The 15061-nt window shown below is 38.5% G+C and overlaps 1 protein-coding gene across 2 annotated transcripts; it reads right to left on the bottom strand.

Annotated features, from left to right (window-relative positions):
- Nucleotides 1-4273: 4273 nt before the first annotated feature.
- LOC135337816 (uncharacterized) lies at nucleotides 4274-15061 on the bottom strand. 2 transcript variants are annotated; one of them, XM_064533802.1, is made up of 9 exons: nucleotides 14931-15061; nucleotides 10903-13877; nucleotides 8336-8605; nucleotides 8034-8222; nucleotides 5624-7908; nucleotides 5307-5564; nucleotides 5100-5165; nucleotides 4906-5034; nucleotides 4274-4381 (listed from the first exon to the last, which is right to left on the bottom strand). In XM_064533802.1, exons 2-6 carry the CDS (start codon nucleotides 13835-13837, stop codon nucleotides 5508-5510), a joined length of 5736 nt encoding a protein of 1911 aa, XP_064389872.1. In that variant the 5' UTR covers nucleotides 13838-13877; nucleotides 14931-15061; the 3' UTR covers nucleotides 4274-4381; nucleotides 4906-5034; nucleotides 5100-5165; nucleotides 5307-5507. The 2 variants fall into 2 exon arrangements, with proteins under 2 accessions (XP_064389872.1, XP_064389873.1); XM_064533803.1 differs by having other exon boundaries at nucleotides 10903-13893; nucleotides 14931-15057.

Raw genomic sequence — 15061 nt, 5'->3', positions numbered from 1 at the left:
ATAAGTACATCACTGGCGGTTAGGCCCTGATAAATTATAGTTTTAGCATAATAGGTGTCTCAAAGAATGATTGGGAATAATGGGCATCAATGTCCAAGATCATTTTGCGTAACGATATTCTCATGGCAAAAATGGCTGTAGGTAAATATTTAGTCTCATGAATCAGTGTAAGAGACTGGAACATTGTGCGTGTGTGTGTGGATCGTTTTGTAGGTAGATGTATTTACCTTATGTTTGATTTTGGTGACGTAATGCCAGTTTATTTATGAGTTTTGTGAGAGACCTCGTGTAGAACTGAAACTCTGTATGCCTGCATGTATTTTGTGTGTTGTTGTTGATTTTCTTGTAATAAACCATTCAAGCTACCTGGAATAGCTAGTCCTACCTATAGAGAAGGATCCGCTCGGTGACAATCAGCCGCCCTTCATTTTGGTTGGTGTATACCCCTGGGATTCTCGCTCATTTTTGGCACTGTATTGTTAATTAATGAATATTATGATCAGCGAGATAACACTGAGAATCATGATTATTAATTATGTCTCGTGTCAATTCAATTTGATTTTAAACAGAAGTAAAAGTTCAGCAGCATGCAGGATTCTCACACTGAGTGACAGTAAGACAATCATTTAACTCTTTTTGTGTTTTTGGCCATGTACAGTAGGCGGCCTCGATTAAACCCCGGACGAAACGCGTATAGTTTTCGAGGTGCTAAACATTTCCACTCTTTTATTTATGCATGCACTGACTTTGGATATATTTTACTATGAATGAAAAAATTAATGTCACATTACATTATCGAGGTAAAGCTGAAATGCAAGCTATCAATGAGGATATCGATGTTGTCTTTTATAATTTTGCACATGTAACTGTATGCCTGTATGTCACTATATAGGTGTTAACAAGTGTTTAAGTGGAACGCATAATTGCGAACAAGTCTGCACTGACACAGCTTTATCGTTTGTCTGTTTGTGCTACATCGGATATGTCTTAAATTCTGATCGTCGAACATGTCGTAAGTTTTATCTTTGTTTAACTGTGTTAAGTTTTATCAATGTATTCCTTCAGTGTAGTTGCTTTGGCACTACATATACTAAAATTGGAACGATATAACATGGCCCCTGCGCCAGGGTGTCCAACTGGCCAAACTTGTCCAGATTGATCTTGACCATTGATACATGTACCTCTACTACAAAATACTTATAACTACGTAGTTGCGATAACATCATATCTGTGTTGTTTCGTGGACATGAAACTTAGTAATGTCAATACAAATTTATTGTCAATCCGTGAATGCCTTAACGTAACTGCAATAAAGAATGTCCTCACATTGAATGCATGAATCTATAGTGGTACTTGCTATTGTAACTCCTTATATCAGTAGTTTCAAGAGTATCGATCTTGTCCACTAGTTAGTTGAAATTCCAACAGGAGCCGAATTTTTTTATCACCATCACAGAGCTTTATCCCACCTAAAACCATTCATTATATTCTAGTGGTCGTACTCCATCAGCACGTATGCTTATGCATTTCCTGTCAAAGAATGTTGTCTGCAAATTTATAGAGGATCGAGTGCTTGGATTCTGGGATTTGGAATCATCTACTAATCATTGATTTGGTATTTTCACTTACCTTATAATTATAATAATATGATATTATCCTATGGATACTGAAGATTATCACGAGTCTGTGCCAGTAACTGCACAAGTGCCTGCAAGGCACGAGTGACAGTTACTAGGCACGGACGAGTGATAATCATCAGTATCCATGGGATAATGCATTTATTGCTTGGCAACCAAAATGCAGGTTGAATCTGCGCATGCGCAACATGCGGTTGCTTTATCAACCAGAAGAATGCGTAGCAACAAAATTGAGTTCTCCCAATTGAAGACGAGTTTAAGAGAAAGAAAACAGCTAGAAAGACAAAGAAATAAGACTCTAGAACACCAAGAGAGCTTGCAGAAGGCTACTTAAAGATTTTGTAGAGAACAGACAAGAAAAAAAGACAGAAAAACGTTGACAACCAGCAACCCGTTTTGAAAATGGATAGTTCTGAAGGATAAACAGCATGTGCTTGCTTTCTATCATGCTCCAGTGGCTCCAGTGTATCAGAAGAGGAAACATGCACCGCTATAACTGAAGAAAAGTGTGACAACCGTTTTTGAAGCCAAAACGACTTTATACAAGCCTGAACAGGCTTATATGGTGGTGCAGTACACTTCTACATGTGCAATACTCCGCTCAAAGTACCCACTCCCAACACTGATGCCTGTTTGATGCATTAAATATGAATACTGACAACCTCCTGACCCTCAGCTTCACTGCAAAAAGAGCACAGAAGTGATACAGAGCATCAGAAAACAAGAAAAGAGACTGATAAACATTGCAATGCATGATTATAAGTGTGTAAACTATGTTTTTCTTGTTCTCTCACTGCTGAAAACGTTTTATTCCAAATAATAATCACTTCCTAGTGTGCAATAACAAGTGTGCAATAATACTTCCGGGTGTGCAATATGGAAAAATATCTGCACAGTCGGTGATGAGTCGCTTCCTGTGCAATTTGAATGTAAAACGCTGATGTCAGCACTTATTAAAAAGCAATAATTATTATTATCAAACCTATCAAGAGCATAATTATAGCCTTATTCGAAATATTTTTGGTAATCGGAATAGTTATTCAGCAAGAGATTCTGTTCTGAAGTCTGTATCCGAGTGTCTTGGGCAATGGAAAGCAATTTGAAATCCTTAGCTACTGAACGCAAGCCATGCTGCATAGATTGAATACATGCATACACTTGTTAGAGACTGTACGTGCATTTTACATGAGAGGACAACTATTTCACTGAATGACATCACTACAATTATATCTGGGAGCTGCCTATAGAGACACGGAACTCACAATACCGTGACAAAGAAATTACAGTGACATACCGAAATTGAAATTTAATCAGTCTTTTAGAGCTGGTTGCTTTCACCAAAGAGTATAACAACCAGCTCTAGCTCTAAAGGATTGATTAAATTTCGACGATTAATTTATATTGTCCAAAGCCGAAAAATCGAAGGACCACAAAACTACAGAAACGGTCGACAGCTATTGGTCAGAAAAATATGGTGGTGCGATGGTTGCAAACCAAAAATATCGAGAAACCAAAAATTCCACAACCAATTGAGATGCTGGCCATTAAACCATGCAGTTGTTTAGTAAATTAACTTTTGTAGGTACGAGTCATTTAATTATAGAAAGAATCTCCTCATAACTTTCTCAAACTGAATAGTCATAATGATACAGCAAAATAAAATTACATGATTCAGAAAATATACCTATCAATTATTTTATTCTCTCTGAGTGTTCTGCATACAGTTCGAAACCTTTTTGGTATTAAAACTACTAAAAATGTGTATCTATTTTATAAATTAAATCAATGTCAACGTTCCTATCAGACATTTCTGAAATCTAGTACTATAAATGGATAGCTATATAATTATATATGTATAGTCAACTACTAATTTAAAATGAAGCACACGATTACATGTCAATTATAATTATATCTACTAATAGTGTTCTGTATAGTCCGATACTGTGTAATCAATTCATCAATCTAGTGTACAATCTGCACAATAGAAACAACGAACAACAGATAATTTTGATAACTATAATTACAGGTTGTCAAAATTAACAGTGCACTGCTAGCTATAATTATAATTTATACACTATTACGAATTTTTGTAGGCTTCTCCGGTGATATTTCAGTAATACGAGTCAAATTTTTGTACAATAGTTGCTTTGTAGAGGGAAGAGGAAAAGGGAGAGGGGCACTGATAGATACACATGTACTTACATTGGGTCAATTGCTGACATATTTTACCAGCTGTGTCTCCTTTCCCCAAACTTAGTGCGATATCCAGTAGAGCTCTGTAAGTTGCTCGTGAAGGATCGTGTTGTTTCCAGACTTTTAAGCACTTCATCATGGCTGCTTGATTTCCTTCTCTATGGTACAACATATTCACATCAGCTTGTTCAGCAGGAGGTAGTCCCATTGCAGTTGAATACATTTCCACAAAATCGAAATGTAAGGCCATTTTAGGAGTATCAGTGATCTTTATTTTACTGTCAAGTTGCTCGTTAGTCAGGCTGTATTGCTTTATTAGTTTTGGAAGAGTGATTTGATTAGCATCAGGTAGTCCTATATAATTATAGTATTAAATTGTTGCGCATGAAAAATCATAATGTATATTTATATAGGTTATTAATTTTGATCAGTACGATATTTACCTATTCTAGTGCGGACTTGACTGTCATCACTAGCTGATAATGATATTTGAGTTCCTACTGTTTGGACTGGAGCTGCTGAGTATTGGAGCCTTTCTGATGACAACACATCTATTAATACGAGTGATCAGTGAACAACAGTGCATTTTACAGTTTGTACAAACAATCAAGACGTCTTCACATCATAGCATTTCGTAATAGTTGAGTCTTCGCTTTTTCCCCGCAGAGGAATTTTCAGGAGCTTAGAACAAGCGATATTATTGGTTGTACATAAATGCATGCACACACACAATAGTACAATGACAACAGTAACTAACTGATAACTAATTATACTTAATTACCGAGCATGAGACATAATTTAAGGCTTTCAGCTCACGCATGCATGTATACCGTATAGCGGGTAAGTTTCGTGGGGTAAAAAATTGGTTCAACTCGAGAAACGGTAGTTTTCGTGAGTAAAAATTTCGTTTAGTCTCGTGGCTGCACGGCATTCCTACGTTCAGATAGCCACGCCTACGATAAAATTTCGTGGAGGTCAGCCTGCCCACGAAAATAACGAATATTTTACCCCACGAAAATTACCCGCTATACGGTATATAGTGTAACACTCATCGAACATCCTATATTATGTGTACCTGAATAACTGTCAGATTTTGTCTGAACAGAAGCAAGGAGTGGTTTCATCCTTTCCTTCTCACCCATGTTAAAGTCCAGCATGTCAAGCTGGAGATGTTTCAGTTCTCTAATACTTGTAAATCCATTTTCTTTATACAATTATGAAAGAAATAGTCAAGAATTGAATATACACATTAAGTTTATGCTTACTCACTCTTTAATATATTGATTTCTGATTGTTTTAATTTCCAAGTTCTTCTGAGCTTATCTTCGAAGAGATCTGTTCAAAACATGAATCATTATAATTATTGTCACGCACGCATGCACGCACGCGCACGCACGCACGCACGCACGCACACACACACACACACACACACACACACACACACACACACACACACGCACACACATTAATGCTTACCAAGCTCATCAGATTCAACACACTTGCCAAATTTATCTTTCACTAGGCATTTGAAAACACCTTCCGACAATAAATCGTTGTCCTTAATGGTAAGTTCATTTGTTGCATAGCCCTCATAGTCTTGATCGTCACCATCACAGACCTTTATCCCACCTAAAAGCCATTCATATGTTAGCGGTTGTACTCCATCAGCACGTATGCTTAGGATATTCTTGTCAAAGAAGTTTGTTCGTAAATTTTTAGAGGAGTGCTTGGTTTCTGTAAAACATAGGATTGAAATTATTTACTGACACTATTGGATATGCATTTTAACTTACCTTACCAAACCAAAACATCATTTCAGGAGTTAGTGGATGAATAGCAGTTTTACATTTTGTGCATATAGCCTTATCCGGAATAATTTTGTCAATCTGTTGATCAGAATAGTCATAAACAAGTTCAGCGAGAGGTTCCTGTCCAAAGTCTGCGTTCGAGTGTCTTGGGCAATGGAAAGCAAATTCATAGATTATGGAGTCCTTAGCTACTGAACGTAAGCCATGCTGCAAAGAGTGAATAACCTTATTGGAAACTCTACGTACATTTTCCATAATACGAGGACAACTGTCCTCATTCCAAAACTGAGTGACATCATTATCTAGGAGCTGCCTAGTGACACGAAACTCACAATACCGTGACAAAGAAACTACAGTGACATTGAATATACCCCGGAATCGAAATTGAATCATATTCTTATAGAGCTTGTTGCTTTCATCCTTTACTAGTAGATTGAATTCTTTTTCAACGGTAAGATTTGCAACTAAAGCACACACAAATCCTAGAGGTATATACCCCGTTTTGAATCGAATGCAGATTGGTTCTGGAAGCAATTCATCATTTTCTCTTTTCTGGCTTCTTTTAACAACATCTGTTTCGGCAGTTTGAAGAACCGCAGGTAGAAAGTACAATACTTCTTCCTTACCAGAAGATACAGGAACTTTAGCAGCAATGTTTAGGTACGCTAGTAGATCAACTAAAGTGGTAATAGAAAGAAGTTCCTTCTTATCTTTTTTGATTGGTAGATCTGTATTATTTATTAGAGTGACATCTTGAGGGGAAAAGCAACCAGTTTCGACAAAGCGGTCATACTGTGCTTCACTAACTTGAAGCTTGTTGTGATCGTAAACATTAAAGATTAGTTCACTGATAGTTGAAAATACTACTTGGGGATCACATATTACGATTTTCTTAAGGTTTTCGTGATGAGGAAAATACATAACAAGCCCAATGTATTTGTGGAGAAATTGCAAGGCGACGCTTACCATGTTTTCGTCCATGTCGAAATGCTTTCCCAACTTGGCACAATTCTGAAAGGAAACATGATACTTGTTTTGATTTCCAGCAAGAAGCTTAAGACAGATGCTGAGCATTAACCATTGCGCTGGAATTTGATACTTTCGAAATTTTGCAGTGAGTATTCCTTCTAGCTTCTTTCTGTGATTATCTATTTCACTGTCATCGGCACTCATGTTGTTAACTAATAAACTGAAGCTATTGCTGAGAATGAGTCCTTCTTTATAAAATGCTGTGTCTTCAAGTCGTTTCATTATCTGCTCGTTAGATAAATCTATATCTTTGTCATTAACTTCGTCAAGAAACGTTCCCACAAGCACCGCAAGAGAATCTTTCCGCTCTTTGTCACCTGATTCTGGTTTCTGAACGTACGTTTCCACTTGCTCATCTGGGTGTCCAAAGCAAGCTATGCTTGAAAGTGCAGAAAATAATACTTCTTCAGAAGTATAAGAGTAATTTTTACAAATATTTGTTGTTCGATCCTTGCATTTAAACGGCACAGGATATCTTGAACCTAGCTCTTGCTTAAGATTCATAAATACAAGGTATAGAGCTGGTCCTATAGTTAAGGATGGTAGCATTTCTAGAAATGCTGGTTGGCCACCAACATCAGCTACATTAAATAGCATTTCAAATTCCATTGTATCTAGTCTATGACTGCATTCACGTTTTAGTTCTTCAAATTCTCTGATTGATTTATCAATATCTATCAATGCACTCTGTCTGGTAGCAATTGGCTCTTGAATAGTAACTGGCAAAGATTCCAAAGTTTGAATTCCTGTGCTCTTATTACTAGGGGATAATGCATATGCTTGATCGTCATTGCTTACTTGAAGATCAGGATCATCAACCAGTGATGCTTTAACTGCAGTTTCAATCGTGCTTGCTGTTTGCCTATTATTTTTATGTGATTGAATAGTTTCGGTAGTTTCATGGCGTGGGCCTTGCTGATATTGCTTAACTATTAAAGACATTAAGCCACTTAGTTGATTGTGTAGCTCATGTTGCAAAACACACCACTTTCTTTTATTATTTATAGCACCAGTTACTCTTGTATACTGTATACAGGCTTCTCTCATCTCCGAAATACCTGTACTAGATAGAGGCTGTGTTTCTGGAGAAGATGTTAGGATGTTTCCTTCCATAATTCCTAACAATCTACGAAGAAAAGTAGACTTTCCAACCTGGCCAGGGCCCAGGGCAAGAATTTTGGTGTAGGTAAGGGAGACCTTATCTTTTATGGCTTTGGCATAGAGTTGCTCCTCTTTCAGTCCTGTACAATAGTAGAAATTATTCACAGGGACATTTACTACACTCATAAAATCAGTCACACTCTTTTGGTATAATGAACATATTCCCACTAGTCTTAGTCACACTAGCTGAAAATTTAATTCTTACTTGATGTGATTTCCTGCTTTAGGTTGATGGACAACACTTGTGTCCTTGGATTTAAATTCATTACAAACTCCATCTCTTTGTAAGTAACATCCCTCTCGCCATTGAGTCCGTACTTTCCAAAGTCAATTGCAGATTTTTCCAGAATTTTCCCTATAAATTTCAATTCTTGCTTTTCAATTTTTTCTCCATCTGTGAAAAACAGTAAAAAACTATTCAACGAGGATACACTGACATCATACATGTATAATTATGCTTTACATGACGATTGCAAGTATAATATTATAACTGAGCAGACAAGTTACCTGCAGTGAGTACTGCATGACGTGAGGTGATCTGTGTGCCTGATCCATCTCCAGCAACACACCAGTAAGCACCTTTATGCTTAGGAAAGAATTTTGATATCAGGAGGCGTTCAGATGTTTGTCCTTCATAGTCAGGAAATGATATTGCTTGATTTTTAAAATACCACTGATAGGTAGTTGCAGATGGTGCTGTCGATATCGTAAACTCAACTTCCTCCCCAGGTTTACAGCAAACATCATTGGGTTGAATTGAAATGATAAATGGTGATCCTGCAGTATTAAAATACTTACTATACACACTCTACTTAGCTAGAGCAAAATTACAGTAGACTCTCGTTATTCCGATCATTCTAGCGAGGTGGCTGCATTTCAGAAAATTTTTACCTCGAATCTATAATGACTAATTTTACGGTTCTGCCTTGAGGGATAATGAATCATTCTGCTCTCTATATAGATCTATTTAAGAGTAATCCAATTTTGTTTGCCAAACCACACCCAAAACGTAATATCCGGCCATAATAAACGTACATTTAAACTTTTTTTTTCCGTTTGAGCGAATTCCAACCACGCCCAGATACAATCAGTACCAGGCCTAGGAGTCAACCTAGCGTTCAATTAGAGATCGGCCTGGGACACTGGCCAGTATATAGAATAGCGAGTGGCCGCATTACAGGGGGAGTTTTGTGCATTAAACATCTAGCTTATAGCATCCGTGCCAAAAAAAATGGCCGGTATATCAAATATCTCAGATAGCCGGAATAGCAAGAGTCTATTAATACTGTATAGGGCTGACTTGCAAGCTTTATAAAAAAAAGTGGCAAGTTTATAATTATAATTATACTCAAACAGTTATATGGCTGGAGAAAAAATGGTCCTATATATAATTAAGCTGAGTAATACAACTGAAACAACTAGCAAGGCTGGTGATACCATGCAAGTTTAGTAATTATAAAGGCAAAGTGTTGGTGTTATAATATGCACCCCAGTTTCTCAATAAACTAATAGGGTGGTGGGTGGTGCTTTGAATCGGTATGCATCCCGGATGATATAATTATCAGAATAATAGATGATGGCAAAGAGAGAGATACTGACACAGAGGGAGAAACACCACTCGTACGACTCAAGATTTAAGCTTGAGAGCTGGTGGCAGCAAATAATAACTGCTGCTCTTCTGCAAGAGTCATAACAAAGACCGCCAATAATAAGCGCCCATCTCGTTTAAACACCCCCTTCTCCCCCTCTACAGATGTTGCTAGGAAATGAACGTCCAGGCGTTTAATAAAGTAAATATATGGTATTAGAGGAAGAGGTTAGTATCAGATGGGCATGGCCTGTCCATAGGCTAGTGTCAGCTTTCACTCCGTTTAGATTATTGTCATCCATAATTAATGTTGCAGGCTGTGAGTATTTTATTAGTGTAGCAGGCTATGGGTAGCTATTAGAGATAGGATGGGCTAGAAACCTATACAATCAAACTTTTATCTAATTCCTTCAATCTGCTTCCGTTCATTGTGACGTCATTGTTTTACTGAGTATAATTGTATGATGTTATCCAAAGTGCCCAGTTCCTGGGGATTAAGTGGTGCATGGGCAAACAGTCGATAGTCTCGACACTAGGCCCACATTCAGAGGAAGTGTGGCCTGGTATCGAGGCCAATGCCTGTTCACGTGAACATCTCTATTGTATGAAATGAACACGAGGTTAATTATCTTTCGTTATTATTATTGTGGGATGCTCACTATTATAATTCTATGTTATAGTTGTGACACATGCACGAGTGCCACATGGGATATATTGGCTCAGTAGTGACTTAGGCCCGAGGGCCGCAGGCCTCGAGGGCAAAGGCACTACTGAGCCAATATATCCCATGTGCGCACGATTGAGCTGTGTAACAACTGATTTGTTGCATTCCTTGTGCATTCCTTTCTGTGTACACATCACACTCCTTTTATAGGACAACTAGTTTCAACTACTTGTGGTGGCTGTGGTGTGCTCCAGACGCATGAAAAACGTTTTCTGCCTACCACTGAATCTGTTTAACAGTGTTATACTACAAAAGGGACCGTTTCAGGTTACTGGGTGGAGGGTGGGCTTTAGGTAACTTCAGCCATACTATGCCAGTATCTAGATAGTGGCACAGTTCAAGGCTTGACCTGTGCCATATGGCAGATATTGGCACAGTGTTTCCTTTGATCTGCCCACTCAAAATGCAACAAGCGGCACATAATCGTACAGTGTGCTATTAGTGACTATATAGAGAGTGTACAGCAATTAATCCCGTATCACATCCGGTCCAGTAATTGCACGTCATGCAATTATCTGTCAACACGCTGTCAATGACAACGGGGTGTTTTCAGATAACGGACGTTGCCGAAAATGTTAATAAAAACTGCAGAGAACTTCATCATACGATTAGAAATCAATAGTAGGCTAAGAGTGCAACATGGGACTAATAGCACAAATAATTAACAAGGCTACTAATTGCACGAGGCGTAGCCGGCGCTTGTTATGAGTGCAATTAATCCCTTATTGCACGAGTATGGTGAGCTAATTATAATCAGCTTACTTGGACTGAGTGTTGTTCTGAGGTTGCCAACCAAATCCCCTCGTCCTCTCTGAGTAAGAAATGTCACCAATAAATCCTCAGCACCAACCGCGTTAGAAGTAGCATCTAAGTGTTTGGTTAGGCACAATACTGGAATGTCTCTTTGTGAATGTTTCTTAGACAGTAATAGTTTTATTCCATCGATACTAAGACTGCATTGGGACAAGTTTATCTCATCCCACACGTGATCTTTGGGAGTTAGGGCGAGAAAGTTGGCCAAGACAAGGCAGTCAAACTGAGAGAGATTGTGCCCTGACAAGTTGAGTGAATTGGTCACCAGACAGGGCAAGAGCCAGTTGTATGTTGTTTGACGGCTTTCGTATAGAAGATGGGCTAAGAACAAAAAGTGAGATCTCTCTTGTTTTCGCAGAGGTATTGTTTTGTTTTTGTATTTATGTTCCACACCAGTGTCTATAGATATCGAAGCTGGGAAGGCTTGTTCAATGGGAAGAAAATCAAGTTGAGTCAGTCCAGAGAGAAAGAGTAAAGTCATTCTACCGGTATCATCACCAAGTTTTGACGTAATAAACTCTAGTTTGTCTTTGTTGCTCTTTGTTAGTGCGAGATGTCTGGCAGCCAGAAACTCTTGAATGGTTAAATGAAGGAATTGATAATAATGAGCCTCCAATACTCCAGTACATTTTATTAGGTTTAGCAGTCCCAGTGACAAAGCACCTCTTTCTTTGGTGACTTCTGTATGTTTAAAGACCAGTTTGTCTTGAGTCATTCCTGTGAATGCAGTTTCTGATAGGCAGTCTAGACATTTGATAACTTGATGTGGCAATTTCTTTATAGTATTAGCATGTTCTATCTCTTCATTGTCAATTTCATGCTCTCGTTCTTGAAATATTTTGTTCTTGTAGTGTTTGACTGTGTACAGAATGAATACCTCATAGAGTTGTGTGAGTGTGTCGGGTAAGGTATCTTGTTGCTGGTAGACATACAGTACAATCCTGCAGTTTAGAGGGATATAGCATAGGGAGACAATATCCAACCTCTCTTTCAGCATCTGTATTAGCTTCTCTGCTTTTCTCTTGTCTGTAACGTTTTGCTTAATACAATGTTCAATATCCTTTTTCTTGAATCCTAATACTTCAACATGTCGATTGACACGATTGATTTCCAGTAATGGGCCTGAGGCGCATGAGCGTGAAGTAACTAGCACAGAACAGTTGTGTAGGCGATTCCCTCGAATAATATCCCAGAAAAGAGTATTCTTATCAGCTCGTTGCTTACTGCTGAGCTCATCAAAACCATCAAAGATGAACATGACTCCAGAGCCAAACGTGCTCTTTATGTGCTTCACAATTTCCTCTACTACAAGTTCATCAGAATTTAGTATGTCATTGAGTGAGGTAGCTGTGTGACCTTTTAGTTCCCTTAGTGGTTTGAGGATAACAATGTGGTGGTCCTTGATGAGCTTCCCTTGTGCCCAATCACTACATATCTTCCTGCTGAGTGTGGTTTTGCCTACTCCTGGCGCTCCGTCCATTACAACAATGTACCTGTTTGGTTCAGCTATTTCGGAATAGCCACTTAAAGGTTCGAAAGTATGCTCAAGCGTAATCGCTATTTTTCTCTCAACAATATTGTCCACATTACCAGTAGCGTAATCATATTCAATTGATGGTTGGTATTTAGTTTGAGTTAAGCGAATCTGTTTCTTTCTCTCAATTAGAGCTAGTTTCGAAAACTTCTCTTTCAGTGGTGGTGGCCAATCGTCTGGAAAAGGTGTCATCTGCTTGTATTTGTGTTTGAGGAAGCTGGCGTACCTCACAACACATTCTGGCATACTTTCTGGCGCAAACTTGGTCTGAATTTTATTAGCCAGCTGGTGTTTTCTAACAGTAGGTTGTCTTAAAGCTTTTATAATTTCTGTCCAAGTTAATTTGGTGGTATTGTCTCGTTGTTTTAGGACTTCCCTCAAACAACCTTCACAAACATCTTTATTATTGTGTTTTATGCTATCGAGGGTACCTGTATCAAGGCCCAGAACTAGGCCTAGGTTGTACCAGTTTGCACGCGCTTCGAAAAGTGTTTCGTATATTTTGTTGAAATCTAAAAATTGGTCACTAGCTGGTGGAATATACTTTCGCTGCAATTTATCTGCCAAGGTGTTCTTTCCAACAGTAGGTTGTCTTAAAGCTTCTATAATTTCTATCCATGATAACGTTCCGATAATATTTCGTTTGCTCAGGGTTTCTCTTAAACGTGTTTGATTTTTCCTGTTGTTATCTTCAATGTCGTCAAGAGTATTGCTATCAAGGCCAAGTGCAAGGCCTAAGTCATACCATTTTGAACTGACTGTAATAAGTTCTTCGTACTTTTTGTTGAAGTTTGAAGATTGTTCGCTAACTTGACTAGAAGTTGCTATCAAATTTTGTTGGCTTGTGTCATCATCAATCTCACTATTTTCACCGTCAGATTGCTGTGAGCTGTCACTATCATCACTCTCGAACTGACGTGAGCTACCTGCCAATTGTTGAGGGCTGTCGTGGTGAACCCTTTTAGCTGGTGGATTATCTGAAGGACTACTAGGACACTGCAGAGTGGAGCTAGGTTGGAACGTTTCGCTAGTAGACAACCGTTTCCTAGCTAGTGGGGAGTTGATATCAGAGTGAGATTGTTTGGATAGTTCACGTTCTTCTTTTAGAGGATAAGGAACACTCACATTTTTCTCCGACTCTGCAGCTCGATGATGTATTCTCGGGATACTAACAATTAGTTGTAGAGTATCATTAGAGGCAATTTCAGTGATATGTTGCTCTCTTATAGAGCGTGGAGTACTCACAATTAGTGGTGGAGTAGTTGTGTGTTCAGCTGACAGACTATGACTGCTCTCTTGTTGTGGCTGTTCATTCTTCTCTTCCTCTTGTGTCGGTGGAGAGAGATCCATTGCGCTTGTGTTTCTTGATTCAATGTAGCAGTTAACTGAGCTGCATGGTATAATTACTATGTATATGAGGTACCAATTATTGTACAAGTTATAGTTAAACAATGGCCTCGAGTGGTATATTTGATTTACACGCGAGAGTAATCTGATAAACCACGAGGCGCAGCCGAGTTGGTTTATCTGATTACTCGAGCGTGTAAAGCAAATATACCACGAGAGGCCATAGTTTAACTGGCTTGTACTATGTTTAGAACTGTACTACTATGTTTAGCTACTTCCTGTCATGCTTCTTCAATGAATATGCTTATAACTACTGTTTGACGTCACTGTTGCTATAGCTATGCAATGAATTTGCTATCTTTTTAAAAAGCGCGATGGCTGATTCAAGCAAGCGTCTATGATTCAAGCAAGCAATTGTGAAGGCTGTGTTTCTGCATCTTTATAGAAGGCACTTCAAGAAAGTACACTGGTGCTACTTGTCTACAAAGAGTGCAAATGTACCCGAAAATATCATTCCACAAGCCTACTGTACTGGCCCAGTGCAGTGCAGTCTCTTTAGTCTGAGAAACACTTGGCAGTCTGGACCCTTCTTACTGCTCCTGGTCCCATGCAGCAATGCAATAAGCAGGTTGTGACAACCAATGTTGAAAGTTGAAAAAAAGCAACACAAACAAACCAGTATCGTTCGGTTCACAGAGTTCTTCCAAATTTGCCTCCTTTTTGGAACTATTCATCGCTCGAACTTGGCTCTTTTTATGTTGACTAAAACATTAGTAGACCCTTTTTTGTATTGAATTCTCTCTAGCTCTAATATTGATTGAATTGAGTAGATCTAGTGTGTCATTGTTTTAATTGAAACAGTGTGTCAAAAAACCCAATTTTGTTGCAAAGGTGGGATACTGTATTCAGTTCTAGCTGTACATGTAGTTTGACCACAAGCCATGGTATATGGCTGTTATACACTAGGGTATAACAGCCATATACCATGGCTGTGGTCAGACAGGTTGTATAAGTAGTATAAACTACAACTGAAGCCTTTGATCTTTGGTGCAACCATAGTACAATGCTGATTATGATATTGTTAGCTGGCACTTACATTGTGTGTATATTTGGAGAATACAGTTCACTTTCTTGTGTTTAGGTTGGGGGACCTCAAAGCAAGTCCACAACTTTTTCTGGTTTTACATGTTACATGTTTGTCTTCGTGGCCTGCTCCAAGCAAACATT

Source organism: Halichondria panicea, chromosome 6 (genome assembly GCF_963675165.1).
Source record: "Halichondria panicea chromosome 6, odHalPani1.1, whole genome shotgun sequence".
NCBI lineage: Eukaryota > Metazoa > Porifera > Demospongiae > Suberitida > Halichondriidae > Halichondria > Halichondria panicea.
Note: the sequence above shows the minus strand (reverse complement) of the source record. Positions and strands in the feature narration are given on the sequence as shown.